The 14,003-nt window shown below is 42.4% G+C and overlaps 1 protein-coding gene across 2 annotated transcripts; it reads left to right on the forward strand.

The window, feature by feature from the left end:
* Positions 1 to 980: 980 nt before the first annotated feature.
* On the forward strand, positions 981 to 12,534 carry LOC104158737 (engulfment and cell motility protein 2-like). Of its 2 annotated transcripts, none has more exons than XM_009696465.1 (8): positions 981 to 1,100; positions 6,239 to 6,364; positions 6,501 to 6,541; positions 7,053 to 7,125; positions 7,462 to 7,512; positions 8,681 to 8,862; positions 12,056 to 12,155; positions 12,364 to 12,534. In XM_009696465.1, exons 2-8 carry the CDS (start codon positions 6,287 to 6,289, stop codon positions 12,517 to 12,519), a joined length of 681 nt encoding a protein of 226 aa, XP_009694767.1. In that variant the 5' UTR covers positions 981 to 1,100; positions 6,239 to 6,286; the 3' UTR covers positions 12,520 to 12,534. The 2 variants fall into 2 exon arrangements, with proteins under 2 accessions (XP_009694767.1, XP_009694766.1); XM_009696464.1 differs by lacking the exon at positions 981 to 1,100 and adding an exon at positions 5,546 to 5,626.
* Positions 12,535 to 14,003: the final 1,469 nt, after the last annotated feature.

Genomic DNA, 14,003 nt, shown 5'->3' on the forward strand with positions numbered 1-14,003 from the left:
CGCCGCCTCGGCTCCCAGGCGTGAGACGGGAGGGGCCGCGATCGGGCCGAGAAGCTGTCAGAGAAGGGCGCAGTTCGCCGCTCCCCCGGGAGCCGAGTGGACCCGAGGCAAAACATGGACAGCACTTCGTCAGAGAAAAATTGTTTAGCGCCTTAAATTGAGTTTTGGCCCAGGCTTCGGGAGTTGCTGACTGGCTGTCTGCTTTCAGCTGACTTGACTGATTAAAAATAATAAAAAAGCAGTTCTCTCCTTTCGGCTGTTGCTATCAGTTTCTGTCTTTGCTAAGAGATGGTCTCTGCCCAGCTGTGTTGGAATGTGCAAGGTAAGAGTGCAGCATCATAGGCTTAGTGTTTTACAGCTAAAGTGCAGCCATGGAAGGCCTTTGGAGGAGCATAGGATTCCAGAGACGGAGAATGCGAGCCGGCTGGTTCTTTGGTTTCTTTAGTGAAGTATTTTGTCTTTGCTTGTTATATGAGGTAACATAGAAAAATGTATGTGGCCCTCAGGATGGACTCTGCTGTCTGTTACTGTCTTCTGCTCCTTGGTCAAGGAAGCTGTCTTCTCTGCACACTTGTCCAGTTAGTCACTCTGCTAATGTCACCTCCACCTTTTGTTTGACCTGTTGGTACTACCATCTGGGGACTAGCTGAGAACTGACTAGGATGTTTTGTCGCATCTACAGGTTTCAGAAGCTGTAGCCATTCACTTGTTGACTGGGGGATTCTACCAGGCAGCTTTTCTTTTTCATGGAATGTTCTTTCATCCTCCTCATTTTCATTCTGTGTGCAGCACACTTTGTTCTCTATCTGTAATGAAAAGAAGATTGAGTTTGTGAATAGGGAAATTCTGTTTAAAATACTGTAGTTGTTTTAGCTTGCAGCTTCTCAGAAGTCTCTTGAATAGTGTGTTATTAGTGGCTCTGCTGATTTCTCCTTGCCTTGCAGCTACCCCTACACCACTGCTTTGTATGAAGGAACTCGCTCTGCATAAGCAGAGTGAATTCATCTTTGATGGATTTCAGCTTGGCTGCTGTCTCCCTGTATAAAACTGTGAGAATTGCTTACGTGCTGTTGTTGAGAAGAATGTGCTGTGAGAGACCTGTAAGTGACTGATAATCATGATTATGCAAAATTGCAGTCTGTGCTTCTTCCCAAGAGCTTCTGAACAGTCATTTTATCACATATATCACTGGTGCACTGCAAAATAGCCGTTGTAAAATTTAACATCTGTCATCTCTCTTGTCTGCAGACATACAGTGAAATCTTTTCAAAGAACGCTTTTGACAGATGACCTCATGTTAAGAGGCTGACCTGAACTACCCTTTGTATTTGTAGTCCAGTCTTCATTGTCCTCTTCTGGAAAGCTGTTTCTGCTGAGCCACTGATCTGTGTAGGTCCTTCAAAGGGTTATTTGACCCAGACTGTCTGAAGAGTTTCCTACATTTTTTAATTTTGAAGTCCTGCTTTTCTGAGTTCTGCTTAGCCAATTCATTTTGATGTTTGAATCTGTTCCTCAGTAGGCTCATGTGCTATCTGTTCCATGGTGCTGCTGTGCAAAGAAATAGTGCTTAAGCTCTATTTCTTGCACTGCATATTTGCTGTGTCTTGGATACTGATTGGAATAGGGAACATGGTTTCCGGTCATGAGTGGGTGCTCATTTATGGAAGAAGTTTGGGGCAGAAATAGTCTAATGTATCATGGTGAGTTACTTTCTGAGTTTGTATGCAGCTGAAAGCTTTTTTTGAGATATGAAGGTAGTGTAATACAACTTGGTCGGTTACTGTTTTCAGTGGTAAGGATATCAAGGGATCTGCAGGTAGAGTGCATTGGCTCTAGTAGCTGTAGGCCAACTTCTGCAGTACTTTTTTTGATGGAACAGGAGACTGTATATGGCGCTTAGGGACATGGTTTAGTGGTGGACTTGGCAGTGTTAGGTTTACAGTTGGACTTAATGATCTTAAGGGTCTTTTCCAACCTAAATGATTCTATGATTTCTGCATAATTTCCCATAATGTCAATGTTTTTGTTTTACTGTGCACTACTTCTCCCTGAGTGATGCCTGTTCTTTGCAAGGGAGAAGACAGGTTAGAGATTTGTAAAGGCTTCTACCTTCTACAACTTGCAGTGTAAGATGCAGTACAGTTAAAAGACTATGACTGTACTGCAAGAGGCTGAAGTAATTAGATGCTGATTACTCATGGGTATATTAGTTAAAAGAGTTGAAGATTCAGTTCTTAATACTAAAGGAAGTAATCCTTGAGCCTTGCCTCTTCGCTGTGTATTTGCTGTGCCTTGAACACTGAATGGATTTAGATGGTTTCTAGTCATGAATTGGTTCACTCATGGGAGAAGTAATTATCTGTTCAGTTACTGCAAGCTGGTCTGATTACTGGAGATGACGTGTGCTTATGCCATATGACTAAGACTCTCAGGCTTTCAAGTTTAGGCCATGATAGGCTTTAGTTGCTGAATGGAGAACAGTGAGCGGAAATCACATACTATTTGGGAACTGCCTGTCTGTTTCTAGACCGAATGGATGGAAACCTATATATCCTGCAGATCTGAGGATGTTGTGCAAATTGGGCACTTTACCTGGGGAATATGTACAGAGCTGTGCTACTGCTTTTATACTAGTAATTGCCACCGTGTACTAAAAGATTTAGTTGATGAGATATCCCTGTTTTGAGCTATTGCTGCAAAAGACATTTTAAAGTCTAAATTATTATTTATTTATTTGTATGTGTGTGTGTGCGCAATTCAGGAAAAGGAATTGAGGAAGGCTGGTTCTTAGTTTTATTAGGTTCATCTATCTCTTTGTGAGACAGAAGGATCGGGTAAGCTCCGAATTTTTATGTCTGATGCTAGAGAGTATGTGGGTTCAGCAGTTCTGCCTTGTCTCCTTATTACACTGTACTTGGATGTTAAAGAAAGTCAGGTTTTTAGGATCAGGAGGGACTCTTCTGACCTGCAGTGTCGCATGCTTGGCAGACTTTTCCTGTCCTCAGAAATATCAGGTATTGGGCATTGACTTACGAACAGGCTGATAACTGGTATAGGTAGGCTTGCTATGGATACTAACCCCAATAATAAGTGCTGTACAGGGGGCTGCAGTCTTCTAAATATATCTGGGTTCAAAGCATTCCTGTCTTTATGCAGATTCCTAAGTGCTTTACTCTGCTTATGCAATGAGGCAAGGTGCTATTCTGCTCCTGGGTTCCTTATGCTTTATTGCCTGATTTCCTAGTTTACTTTGGACAAAAGAAGACCAACTGCTTCAGGATAAGTGTAGAAGAGAGGAGTAGAGTCCAATTTACTGATTGTAATGGGTATGAAAATAGCATCAGCAGCTGTCTATGTGTTTAGAGCGAGAGGCCTCTTGAGAACCTATTTGCTGCAAGTTAACATGTCTCTCTCAGTAAAGAGTAAATCGTATGTTTCTGTCTTGGAGTGAGAGAACAGAACATTGATAATCAAAATCTGTGAAGAAAGGGGGGTTTGTTAACACATACTTATGGAATTTGGAGACAGTTTCCATAGGACAGCATACATTCAGTGCTTTCTGTTTGAGAATTCGCCTAGTTCTGTGGGCTGTGAAGGCTTCTTTGAAACACTAATTTAATTGAGCTCTCATATAAGCAGTCTTCCTTTGTGTGGCCTCACCTTGTCCACGCTGGAGTTTTTTACCCGTTGCATCTTCTCTGAAGCACAGGCTTTCCTGTTTGTTGTCAAGATGAGAGTGGTAAAATTTTTATCCAGAGCAAATCTCGGAGCGGGAGACAGCTTGGTTGTCTTCTGTCCAGGATTAGGAAGTAAACATATCAGGTGTTGTTTGTGTAACTGCCTGACTCTAAGTTGTAATTTTGTATAACAGGAATCACATAAATGGTTTTCTATCATCACCCCTGAGACCTGCTCAGCCTGATTGGTGCACTCAGTCTGCTGCTTTTCTGAGGCCAGTTCTTTCTTGATGTGGTAGTCTGAGCTAATGCTGTCCTGCTTTTATCTGAAAGGTTGGAGATGTTATTTTAAGAAACTGGCAAAGCTGAACCTAACTTGACTGGCACTTTTCCACATGAGATGTGTTCAGTCTTACAGTCATTTTTTGAGTTTTAAGAAAACATAAGCCGCTCTTGGGATTGATGCTAAAAAGGAAAGAGAAGGCCAGAAGGAGTACTGACTGTAACCCTCTCTGTGAGTTGGGGTAAGCTGTGCATTTTCAGGCTTTCCAGATACTTTCCAAGGGGTGGTATGGTAGAATGGACAAAGTCTGGCTGTTGTAGGTGTGGAGAAGGATGGTGTTCCTATACACATGCAAACCAATCTCCCTTTTGAGTTGGCTGAAGCCCCAGATAACTTTGGAGTTCAGGCTTCCTGGACTCCTGCAGGAACTGCAAAGACCACATCCATGCTGAGAATAGAGCAAATTGAGCAAGGCAGCTTTAGAAGGTCTTCTCATGGTAAACAATGCTTGTTTTAAAAGGGAAGTGTCTGATTTCTCTCTCCAGCAAGGGCCCTCGTTGTAGAGCAAGTATCTCTGATCGGGTGGAGACTTGAGGACAAGGCTAGCTGCAGTAATAACATTGAACACATCCAGGAGGTGCTATATCCTCAATTCCAGCAGGCAGGAGTGATGATAATGTTGTCACTATCTCAGAAGGCTGCACCAGGCGATCATAGCATTCTGTTTTTCTAGGTGAGGAAGCTGCCTCAACTGGAATGAGAAGATAGTCACCCGGGGGGCGGGGGGTGGTGGGGGGAGGTGATTAAAGGGGTTTATGTGTGTACAAATGCAGAGAAATATTAGCACATCTAAGTTTTCATCTCTCTCTCCATGTAGTTATACCAGTCTCTGTGAGGGAAGAAAGAAGCATATGAGCTTCATTATTGAGATCATCAACGGATCTCCAGGTCAATATGTTATACAGGCTAGGCATACATGCCTTTTGTGGTAGACTCAGCCAATTTCATAGAGTTCTCTTTTCCAGGACAGTTGAGTAGTCCAATTTCCTGGGCCAGGTATCTCTGCAGCTCCTTGGTCTTTGCTGATCTGTGGAAAATTCTCTCTTCTTTACTTGTCTTGCATCAGGAAAATTCCAAAGCTTGCTGGTTTCCCTTCAAGTCTAGCCTATCTTAGCATCTCTTTCCCAGCTGATCAAGGAAGTTGGGAAAGTATGTTAATCATGAAACAATGTCCGTGCTCAGCGCTGTCTCATCTGTATTCTGGGAAAGGGGAATTGGGTTACCTCAACAGGAGAAATAGGCACTTCCATAGGAGCTGGGAAATTGTTCTTCGATGCTTACAATCTCATTCAGGGTATGCTGGAAATTGAGTCTCAGGAGGAGTCCTTAAGGACAGGACTACTTCTGTGTCCATTCAGATCTCATTTTTGGCAGCTTGAAGCCTTTGTTCCTGAGAACTGCTGATGAGGAGGGTTGTCTCTCTCCCATGTGACTTTTTCCCTGTGGCTCTGTGGGAGAGCGCAGGGCTATCCTCTCCACCCGAGAGAGGATTAAAAAGGAACTGAACAAGTAAATTTCTTTACAACTTTTACTACCAGATGAAGCATAAACCGTATGTCTGAGAACTGTCTGGGACCAAACCCTGAACACAAGCTTATGCTCTAAGGCAGATAAAGGAGTGAAAGGTAGGCCTCCAGAGCAAATGCTGAGTTAACTTTTCTTCTGTGCTGAATATTCATGGTTTGGATTTATGATGTTATTGGAAGGGAATGGGATAAAGCTAGCTGCTGCTACTCTGCCTAGGAGCCTGTTTGAGTATCCTGAGTGGGTGAAGGTATCTCAGAAATATGAATGGGGCATCCATAAAAAACACCAGCCCATGGCAGGGATGCTGCCTGGACAGTATGTTCCCCCTCTCATGTACCGATGGTAGCTGAGTCTAGGGAGCTATTGCTTTACTAGTCCTGTAAACTGACATGCCAGTACGGACAGTGGCTGGCAAGGTGGGGCTCTGCCGATCAGAGTGACTCTCCTTCTTGTGTGAGTACCCCAACAAGCTCTCAGAAGTATTCCTTAGGTGATAAGGTTGGGCATACAATTTCACAATGTGCTGTTTTAGTATGAGGCCTTGATCTCTGGTAAGCTGGTTGTTTTGTCCCTAGCAGGCCCAGCAAACAATAAGGCTGATCTTACATAGTGTTTTGAAGCTTGGTCTTAGATGCAATATAACAATTGAAATAGTTTTCAGAGAACTGCTCACTATCCTTTCTCTTAACAGGTGTGGGGGTGTATGCTGTTTTAAAGGCACCTGGAGGAGTCTGGAGCAATGCCACCACCTTCGGACATTGTGAAAGTAGCTGTTGAGTGGCCAGGTGCCAATGCCCAGCTGCTGGAAATAGATCAGGTGAGACCTCGTAACCAGAGAGCAGAGGAAATGCACCACAACCTTGATACTGGAATGTGGGAAGCATAGAAATGGGCAGTATTCCTTTCTGGTTGAGAAGAGCATGGCTACTGAGGACTCTCTCTTTCTGTTCTAGAAAAGGCCTCTTGCATCCATCATCAAGGAGGTCTGTGATGGGTAAGTAGTTCTCTGGGAACCCTTGTGGAGAAAGTCTGTCCCCCTCACAAATCTTGCTGGAGTACTGTGGAAAGTCTCTGCGGCTTGTCAATGTGCTGCTAGCATGATCCATGCTGCCGGCTGCCGCTTTTGGCCACAGAATGGACCAGGGTTTAAATCGGGAAGAAAAGGATCTCCTAGAAAACAGGGGCTTTGCATCTTTATTCCAATTCTGAGTGTGTGCATATGTATGCCCCTAGGGTCAGCATCTCTCAGGATTGGCCCATCTGGCTGTTCCTGAAGTGCAGGCCTCTTCAGACATTCCACAGAGCTTGACTTAGAGTAGGCTGGAGTCCCATCTCCCCCTCAAGAGAAAGGTGTTTTCTCTCCTCTTTGGGAGACCTAATCTCCCATGCTAAAGCTTTGCTTGAAAGTTCTTTTCCACCCTCCTGGGATCAAGCTCCTGTTCCTAATTGAAAGCCAGAAGAAAGAAGAGGAAGAAGCTTATGTATCCTTCTGCTTCCTCTGCCAGGTGGTCATTGCCAAACCCTGAATACTACACCTTGCGGTATGCTGATGGTCCTCAACTGTACATCACAGAACAGGTCAGTGTGAGAAGAAGCAATTTGCTGGTGTCCTGGGTGTGAGCACAGAATGCCTTGGTCTAGTGTCATGGAACAATATTGTCACTAATCCTTGACAAGCAGTATCTCTGCTATCAAAAATACTCAGACTTGAATGGTGTCATTCCACTGAATAGCCTTGCACTTCTCTCTTTGCATGCCCATAGGTGCGAGAACCCAGTGACTCAATTCAATACTGTCAGTACGGTTGTGTGGTATAGGAACCCCTTTACTTGTGCATACAAATGTGCACTGTAGATCCAGTTGCCTTCTTTTCCTGCCACTCTTCTGCAGTTTAAAGTTTATGTTTTCTTCCAGACTCGTTGTGACATCAAGAATGGAACTATCCTACAGCTGGCAGTCTCCCCGGTAAATGCTTGCTCACATCCCTTTTTCTCAGTAGCTATCCTCATATGACAGGCTGTTTCTTGCCTCTCAGCTTTTCTTTCTTCTTCTCCCCAAATGGCAGGGGGCTTATCTTTGTTGTGGGCCATTCTGCACAATGAGGCACACACTCTTGTTTTCCTTCCTGGTTGTGTGTGTCTTTCCTTTGGATGCTCTGCCCTTTTATAGGACTTTCTGTAAATAAATCCAGTCTACATTTTTGTTGCATCTCCTAGATTAGCATGTTGTAAAGCACCTGACAGATGCATTCTCAATATGAGTGCAGTTAATAGTATCAGTTGGAAAGCAACACTACTGGTAACTTAATGCAGAAATTAAAATAAGAGACAAATTTGATACGGAGGGGGTGTTGTTCCTAGTGAATTCTTGCTAATGTGACCTGAACAGTTGTCTTTTGCAGACTTGCTGCAGCTTCCTTTTTATTTAAATTTTTAAACCTTTTTTGTACAAGTGTCATGGCATATAGCTGAGAATGAGTAGAACAGAAAGAAGTTATTTGGGCAAGAGATGGCTGAGAGAATGTCATTGATTTATGTCAGAAATCTTACAGAATGTCGTGTGGATACAAAAAAATGAGCTTGTGCTTCTCTTTGAATCTATGAGATTTTTTTTTTTACATCATATTTCTTTAATGGTCTCACTCCATATTTCTGTATTGACCTCCACTCGCCTCACCAAGAAGAAAAACAAGAATTTACTGGCTGAGAAAATGTCATTGATTTATGTCTGAGAAATCTTACAGAATGTCGTGTGGATACAAAAAAATGAGCTTGTGCTTCTCTTTGAATCTATGAGATTTTTTTTTTAACATCATATTTCTTTAATGGTCTCACTCCATATTTCTGTATTGACCTCCACTCGCCTCACCAAGAAGAAAAACAAGAATTTACTCTAACATGTGAAATAGCATTTTACTCGCCTCCTGCTTGGTTGTAACTGTTGCTGAGTGCAGCCTTTTTTTAGTCAATCTTAGACTTGCTGACTGCTGCTATGTATCATTTCATTACTGGTATCTCTCTACCCTTGCTGTGTTCTCTGCCCATCCATGGACTTCTGGCAGAAAGCAGATGCTGGCAGAACTCAGTCTGCAGGTGACTAGTCTGTAACTGGCGTCATCTGTTTTTCCTCCCAGTCTAGGGCAGCTCGCCAGCTGATGGAGAGGATCCAGTCGCACAGTATGGAAGCCCGACTGGATGCCATGAAGGAACTAGCTAAACTTTCAGCAGATGTGACCTTTGCCACAGAGTTCATCAACATGGAAGGGATTACAGTGCTGACACGGCTTGTGGAGAGCGGGACCAAGCTTCTGTCGCAGTAAGTTTTCTGTATTCCAGGACTCTGGAATAGGCCCGCAAATAAGCAGCTAATTTTGCTTGCTGAAGTGGCATTAAGCAACTAACTTCATAGCAAATGCCAATCTATTAATTGAGACAAAGTCTTTCTAGTCCTTTACTAAACCTCATGAGGCAAAAGGAGATGCTTATGATGTGTGAAACTTGCATTGAAAGGTCTCTTCGTTAATTTAAATGACTTTTATTACCTTTCTTGTGGTCATAAGCTCCTTGAGCAGTTATTCATCTGCGATCTAAGGCAGAAGGTATCCTATGAAAAAAACACATGCCGTTGCACACAAGAGCTGGTGGCAAGTACATGCCAGTCAGCAGCAAGCATGTTGCTGGCTCTTGTATACATGGTCAGTACTTTTTGACCTGCATGATAAGAGTAGTTGCTGTGAAGGCCAGAGGTCTATTCATGTTAGGGAATGGAAAGGGGTAAAGAATGTGTAGCAGAGAAAGTATCAGTCTTCAGTCTCCAGCAGTTTTCAACTTTTGGGCTTCTGGAGCAGAAATTGTATCTGTTTGTTTTAAGAACCTTTGGGTGTTTCTTCCATAGATTTTTCTTCTTAATTTTTTAATCAATTTATTCTTTTGACACCTACAGCACTGTGTGGAAATGAAGTTCCACAGTTACTCGTCCTGTAAGAAAAAAATACATCCTTTATTTTAAACATGTCACCTCCTATTCATTTGGTTTCCTCTACATATTTTGTTATGAGAAAATGTAAATTCCTCTGTACAATTTGTAACCATATAGATCTCTCGATCTCTCTCTCTCTTGTATTAGCCCTTAGTCATGTCTTTTCTAAGCTGCAGTCTTAGTCCATTAACACTGTAATTATGGCAGCCATTCCAGAGTGCTAATCATTCTTTCCATGCTTCCCCTAGTTTTTTGCTCTTTCCAGTACTACTGTACAGTTGTGGGGAAATTTGTTTGTAACTTTTCATCAGTTTGAAACCTGACCATTTAATTTCTACCCTTTTGTTTCTTGTCTTTCAGTCAGTTATTAATGCATGAAAGGGCTTTTGGTTTTACCCTTTAGCAGCTGAGTGTTTTGGGTTTTTTAAGACGCTTTAATGAAGCACCTCCTAAAAATCTTCTTCGAAGTCCAGGAGTTGTGCTTAACTGTTCTCATTCTGACTTACTGATTTGTTCAGATACCTTCAGTGTTGTGGTAGGTTAACCTGGGCTGGCTGCCAGCTGCCCACCAAGTCACTCTCTCACTCCCCCTCCTCAACAGGACAGAGAAAGAAAACAAGGTGAAAAATCTCATAGGCTGGGCAAAACAGACTCAACTTGGGGAAAATTAACTTTTTTTTTCCCAATCAAAAAGAGAGTAGGATGGTGAGGAACAAAGACAAAAGTAAAACCATCTTGCCTCCACCCTCTTCTTTCTGGGCTCAACTTTACTCCTTCACTCCCCACTCTTCTGCTTCCTCCCCCCACCAGGATGTGTAGAGGGATGGAGAATAGGGATTGCGGTCAGTCCATAACACTTTGCCTCTGCTGCTCCTTCCTCATCACACTTTTCCGCTGCTCCAGTGGGGTCCCTCCCATGGGATACAGTCCTTCACAAACTGCTTCACTGTGGGTCCCCCACAAGACGCAGTCCATAAGGAACAGACTGCTCCAGCATGGGTCCCCTGTGGACCGCAGTTCCTGCCGGAAAACCTGCTCCTACATGGACTTCCCTCAACAGGCTGCAGCTCCTGCCAGGAGCCTGCTCCAGCATGGGCCCCCCACGGGCTGCAGCTTCCTTCAGAGCATCTCCACCTGCTGCGGTGTGGTGTCCTCCACGGACTGCAATGTGAATATCTGCTCCACTGTGGTGGACCACGGGCAGCAGGAGACGACCTGCTTCACTGTGGTCTCTCCACAAGCTGCAGGGGAATCTCTGCTCCAGCACCTGGAGCACTTCCTCTCCCTCCTCCTTCACTGACCTCGATGTCTGCAGGGTTGTTTCTCTCATGTCTTTTTTCACTCCTTTCTCACAGCTGCTGTGCAGCATTTTTTACCCTTTCTTAAATATAGTTCCACAGAAGTGCCACCGGCTTGACATACGGGCTCAGCACTGGCCAGTGGTGGGTTCATGACAGAGCTGCATGGGACCAGCTGTGTCTGGCACGGGGCAGCCCCAGCCTCTCCTCATAGAAGCTGCCCTGCAGCCCTCTGCTACCAAAACCTCGCCACATAAACCAAATACACATATAGATGTGAAACATAACTTCCATCTACAAAAGCTGTAGCAATTCTTCCCTGTTAAATTTTTTTTTTTTTTCCTAGTGGTATTATTCCTTTATTGCAGATTCTCCCTATCTTTCTGGTTACAAATACCTAAATGCCTGATATGCCCTTCAGATTCCTGCCTGATTCCTGCCTGAGTCCTCTCTAAAAACTGGCATTATATTTGCCACTTTTTGCACAGCACAATAAGTAGTTTGGCAATGTTTTGGTATACCATGGTTCCTTTTGAATTCTTCACTGAATATCATCTGGTCCTGGAGATCTGTTTTTCATATTAATAGTTCATTCTAAATGTCTTCTAGTGGTGTTCAAATGACAGATTTGAAGACTTTTCTTCTCTCTTAAGAGCAAACAAAAAAAACTGGAAAAAAAACAAACTCTGATCTGGAAGTTTCCCAGAGCACATTCACAGTGAACTCGGATGCAAATAATTCACTTGGCTTTTCTGCTTTAGTTGTTCTGTTTCATTGAAAGCACTTTTAAAGTCTTAATAACTTACTGTCGTAACATTTATAGGTCTTCTATTTTCTTATAAATTAGCAACTAATATGTTTTCAGCATGTTTTATTGAGTAGTGATACTTTGCAGTGCTCAGGAGTAAATACTGCATTGCTGCTTCTCCTGTTACTCCTTTGACTATCCAGGTGCTGATCCAGGTGGTTGTGAGTCTCTGGTGGTAGGATGAGGCACTTATTGTTGCTAGTTTTAATTTATGCTTGTAATCAGGACAAATAAAATATGCTTCTACAAAACAATAAAATTATCTTCATAAATGCAAATACTTTATTGCTCCTCTAGCTGCCAGATTGTAGCCTGTTTTATTAGGATAAGATGGTGACATTTTTCTCTTATCTAGCTTATTCAGCTTGGACAGGCTTTTTCCTTGACACTGGATCTCTTGTAACTGTATTCTTCATTTTCTCAGTTACAGCGAGATGTTGGCTTTCACCCTGACTGCCTTCTTGGAGCTCATGGACCATGGTATTGTCTCCTGGGACATGGTCTCAATAACCTTCATCAAACAGGTGAGTTTGGGTAAAGGGGGTGAGTGGATGCTATTTCTTTTCATGCTTTAATGCAGCTTCCAGGAAGAGCAAGATGACTGAGAAGCTGAGTACTCATTGAGAGCACAGTGCACCCAGCTTTCTGAGCCCTCTCTTCCTTAACCTTGTGGTGAGGGAGACAAGCTTCCTGGATGGGCATCTATTGACCTGCTGGTTCATCTGTTTTCAGATTGCAGGGTATGTGAGTCAGCCTATGGTAGATGTCTCTATCCTCCAACGATCCCTAGCCATTCTAGAAAGCATGGTGCTAAACAGTCAGACTCTGTATCAGAAGATAGCAGAAGAGATCACCGTGGGGCAGCTCATTTCTCATCTGCAAGTGTGAGTGTCCACCCAAGAGTGGTGTGATTTAAATCATTTTATGAGTACCTGTTAATTTGAAAGTACATCCTTTTATTTTTACAACACTTAAAGGTGCTATTTTTAAAGTATTACTGTTATGATATCTTACTTGCACTTCAGGATTTCTAACAGATTTTTTTTTTTAAAAAAGTAAGATCCTGGAAAAATACGTTCTGTGCTCTGGAAGCACTTAAGCACATGAGTATATGTCTTGAACAAAGATATTTTGCTTAAACAACTGCACAAGTGTGTTCGGTGTTAGGACCAAACCTGCGTTTTACTAAACTTCCCAAAGCTTCTGCATCCAGTCATCTGTCACCTTCACTCTCCTTTAAATTATCTCCACTAGAATCTTAAGAACTCATAATCTTCTGGGTTTTGTCCTGCATATTAAGGAAGAAAACAATGGCTTTTCTTGCCTTTTTTTTCCCCCCACCTCCCCTTCCTCTCTTTCCAAATGAATTGACAAATTAATACCTGGCTTTTAAAGCTGTTTGTCTAGCTCAGTTCTACTTTTCCATAAAAAAAAGAAGCATGCATTTGGTAAAGCTTCAAGTAGGTTCTTTTTTTTTTTTCTCTCGCCTTTTAATTCTGAAAATGTGGAAAAATGCCATTTGTGAATATGATTAATATTCCTTAATCAATGAACAGTAGTTTAACAGAATTATAGTGCAAACAATGTATTGCATCAATGTCACTGTGTGCTTAGAGTGTTTATACATTTGAACTTGGTTAACAGAAAAGCTAAACAAGTCCTCCTGAACACTGTGGCAATTTTGTTCTACAAAGAGTGTATGTTCTTTCAGCTTTATATTATTTATTACTATTTTAGTAAAATACAGGTTTGATCCTAACACTGAACACCTTGTGCAGTTATTTAAGCAAAATATCTTTGTTCAAAACATATACTTGTATGCTTAAGTGCTTCCAGAACACAGAAGGTTGCTGAAGAAAGTATCTGTGCAGGGAATATTGTAGAAAGGGAGGCTGCAGAGTGAGAATTTGCTGATGTTTGTTTGGCAAGACTATCAAGAGGGAACAATCTTTAACAGAGGATAGGTTCTGGAAGAACAGGTCCATGAAAACAAGTCTAAAAGAGACTAGTTAGAAGAGGAGAAATTAATTTAATAATTGTTTTTCTGTGTCAAAAAGTGAGCAGTGTGGTGAAAAGAGCAGCAAACCCTGACAACGAGGGTAGAAGAGGTGAAGTGACAGGCTTCAGAGACTTGCAAAGCTTGGAGGCCCAAGGAGAACCTAGGATGGTGCATGAACATTTGCATGTTTCAAGTATGGCAGATTGACCAAAATGAAGAAGATTTGGAAGGGAGCAATAGAAGAGAGACTATAATTGTTATCCACAGATGTGACAGGGATAAATGCCAAAGTGGGGAAAATAGCTATTTAAGCTAAAAGATGTTTTAACTTCAGATGTTTTATAAAAGTTTAATTTTTTATATATATTTAAAA

Source organism: Cariama cristata, unplaced genomic scaffold (genome assembly GCF_000690535.1).
Source record: "Cariama cristata isolate BGI_N322 unplaced genomic scaffold, ASM69053v1 scaffold11913, whole genome shotgun sequence".
Lineage (NCBI taxonomy): Eukaryota > Metazoa > Chordata > Aves > Cariamiformes > Cariamidae > Cariama > Cariama cristata.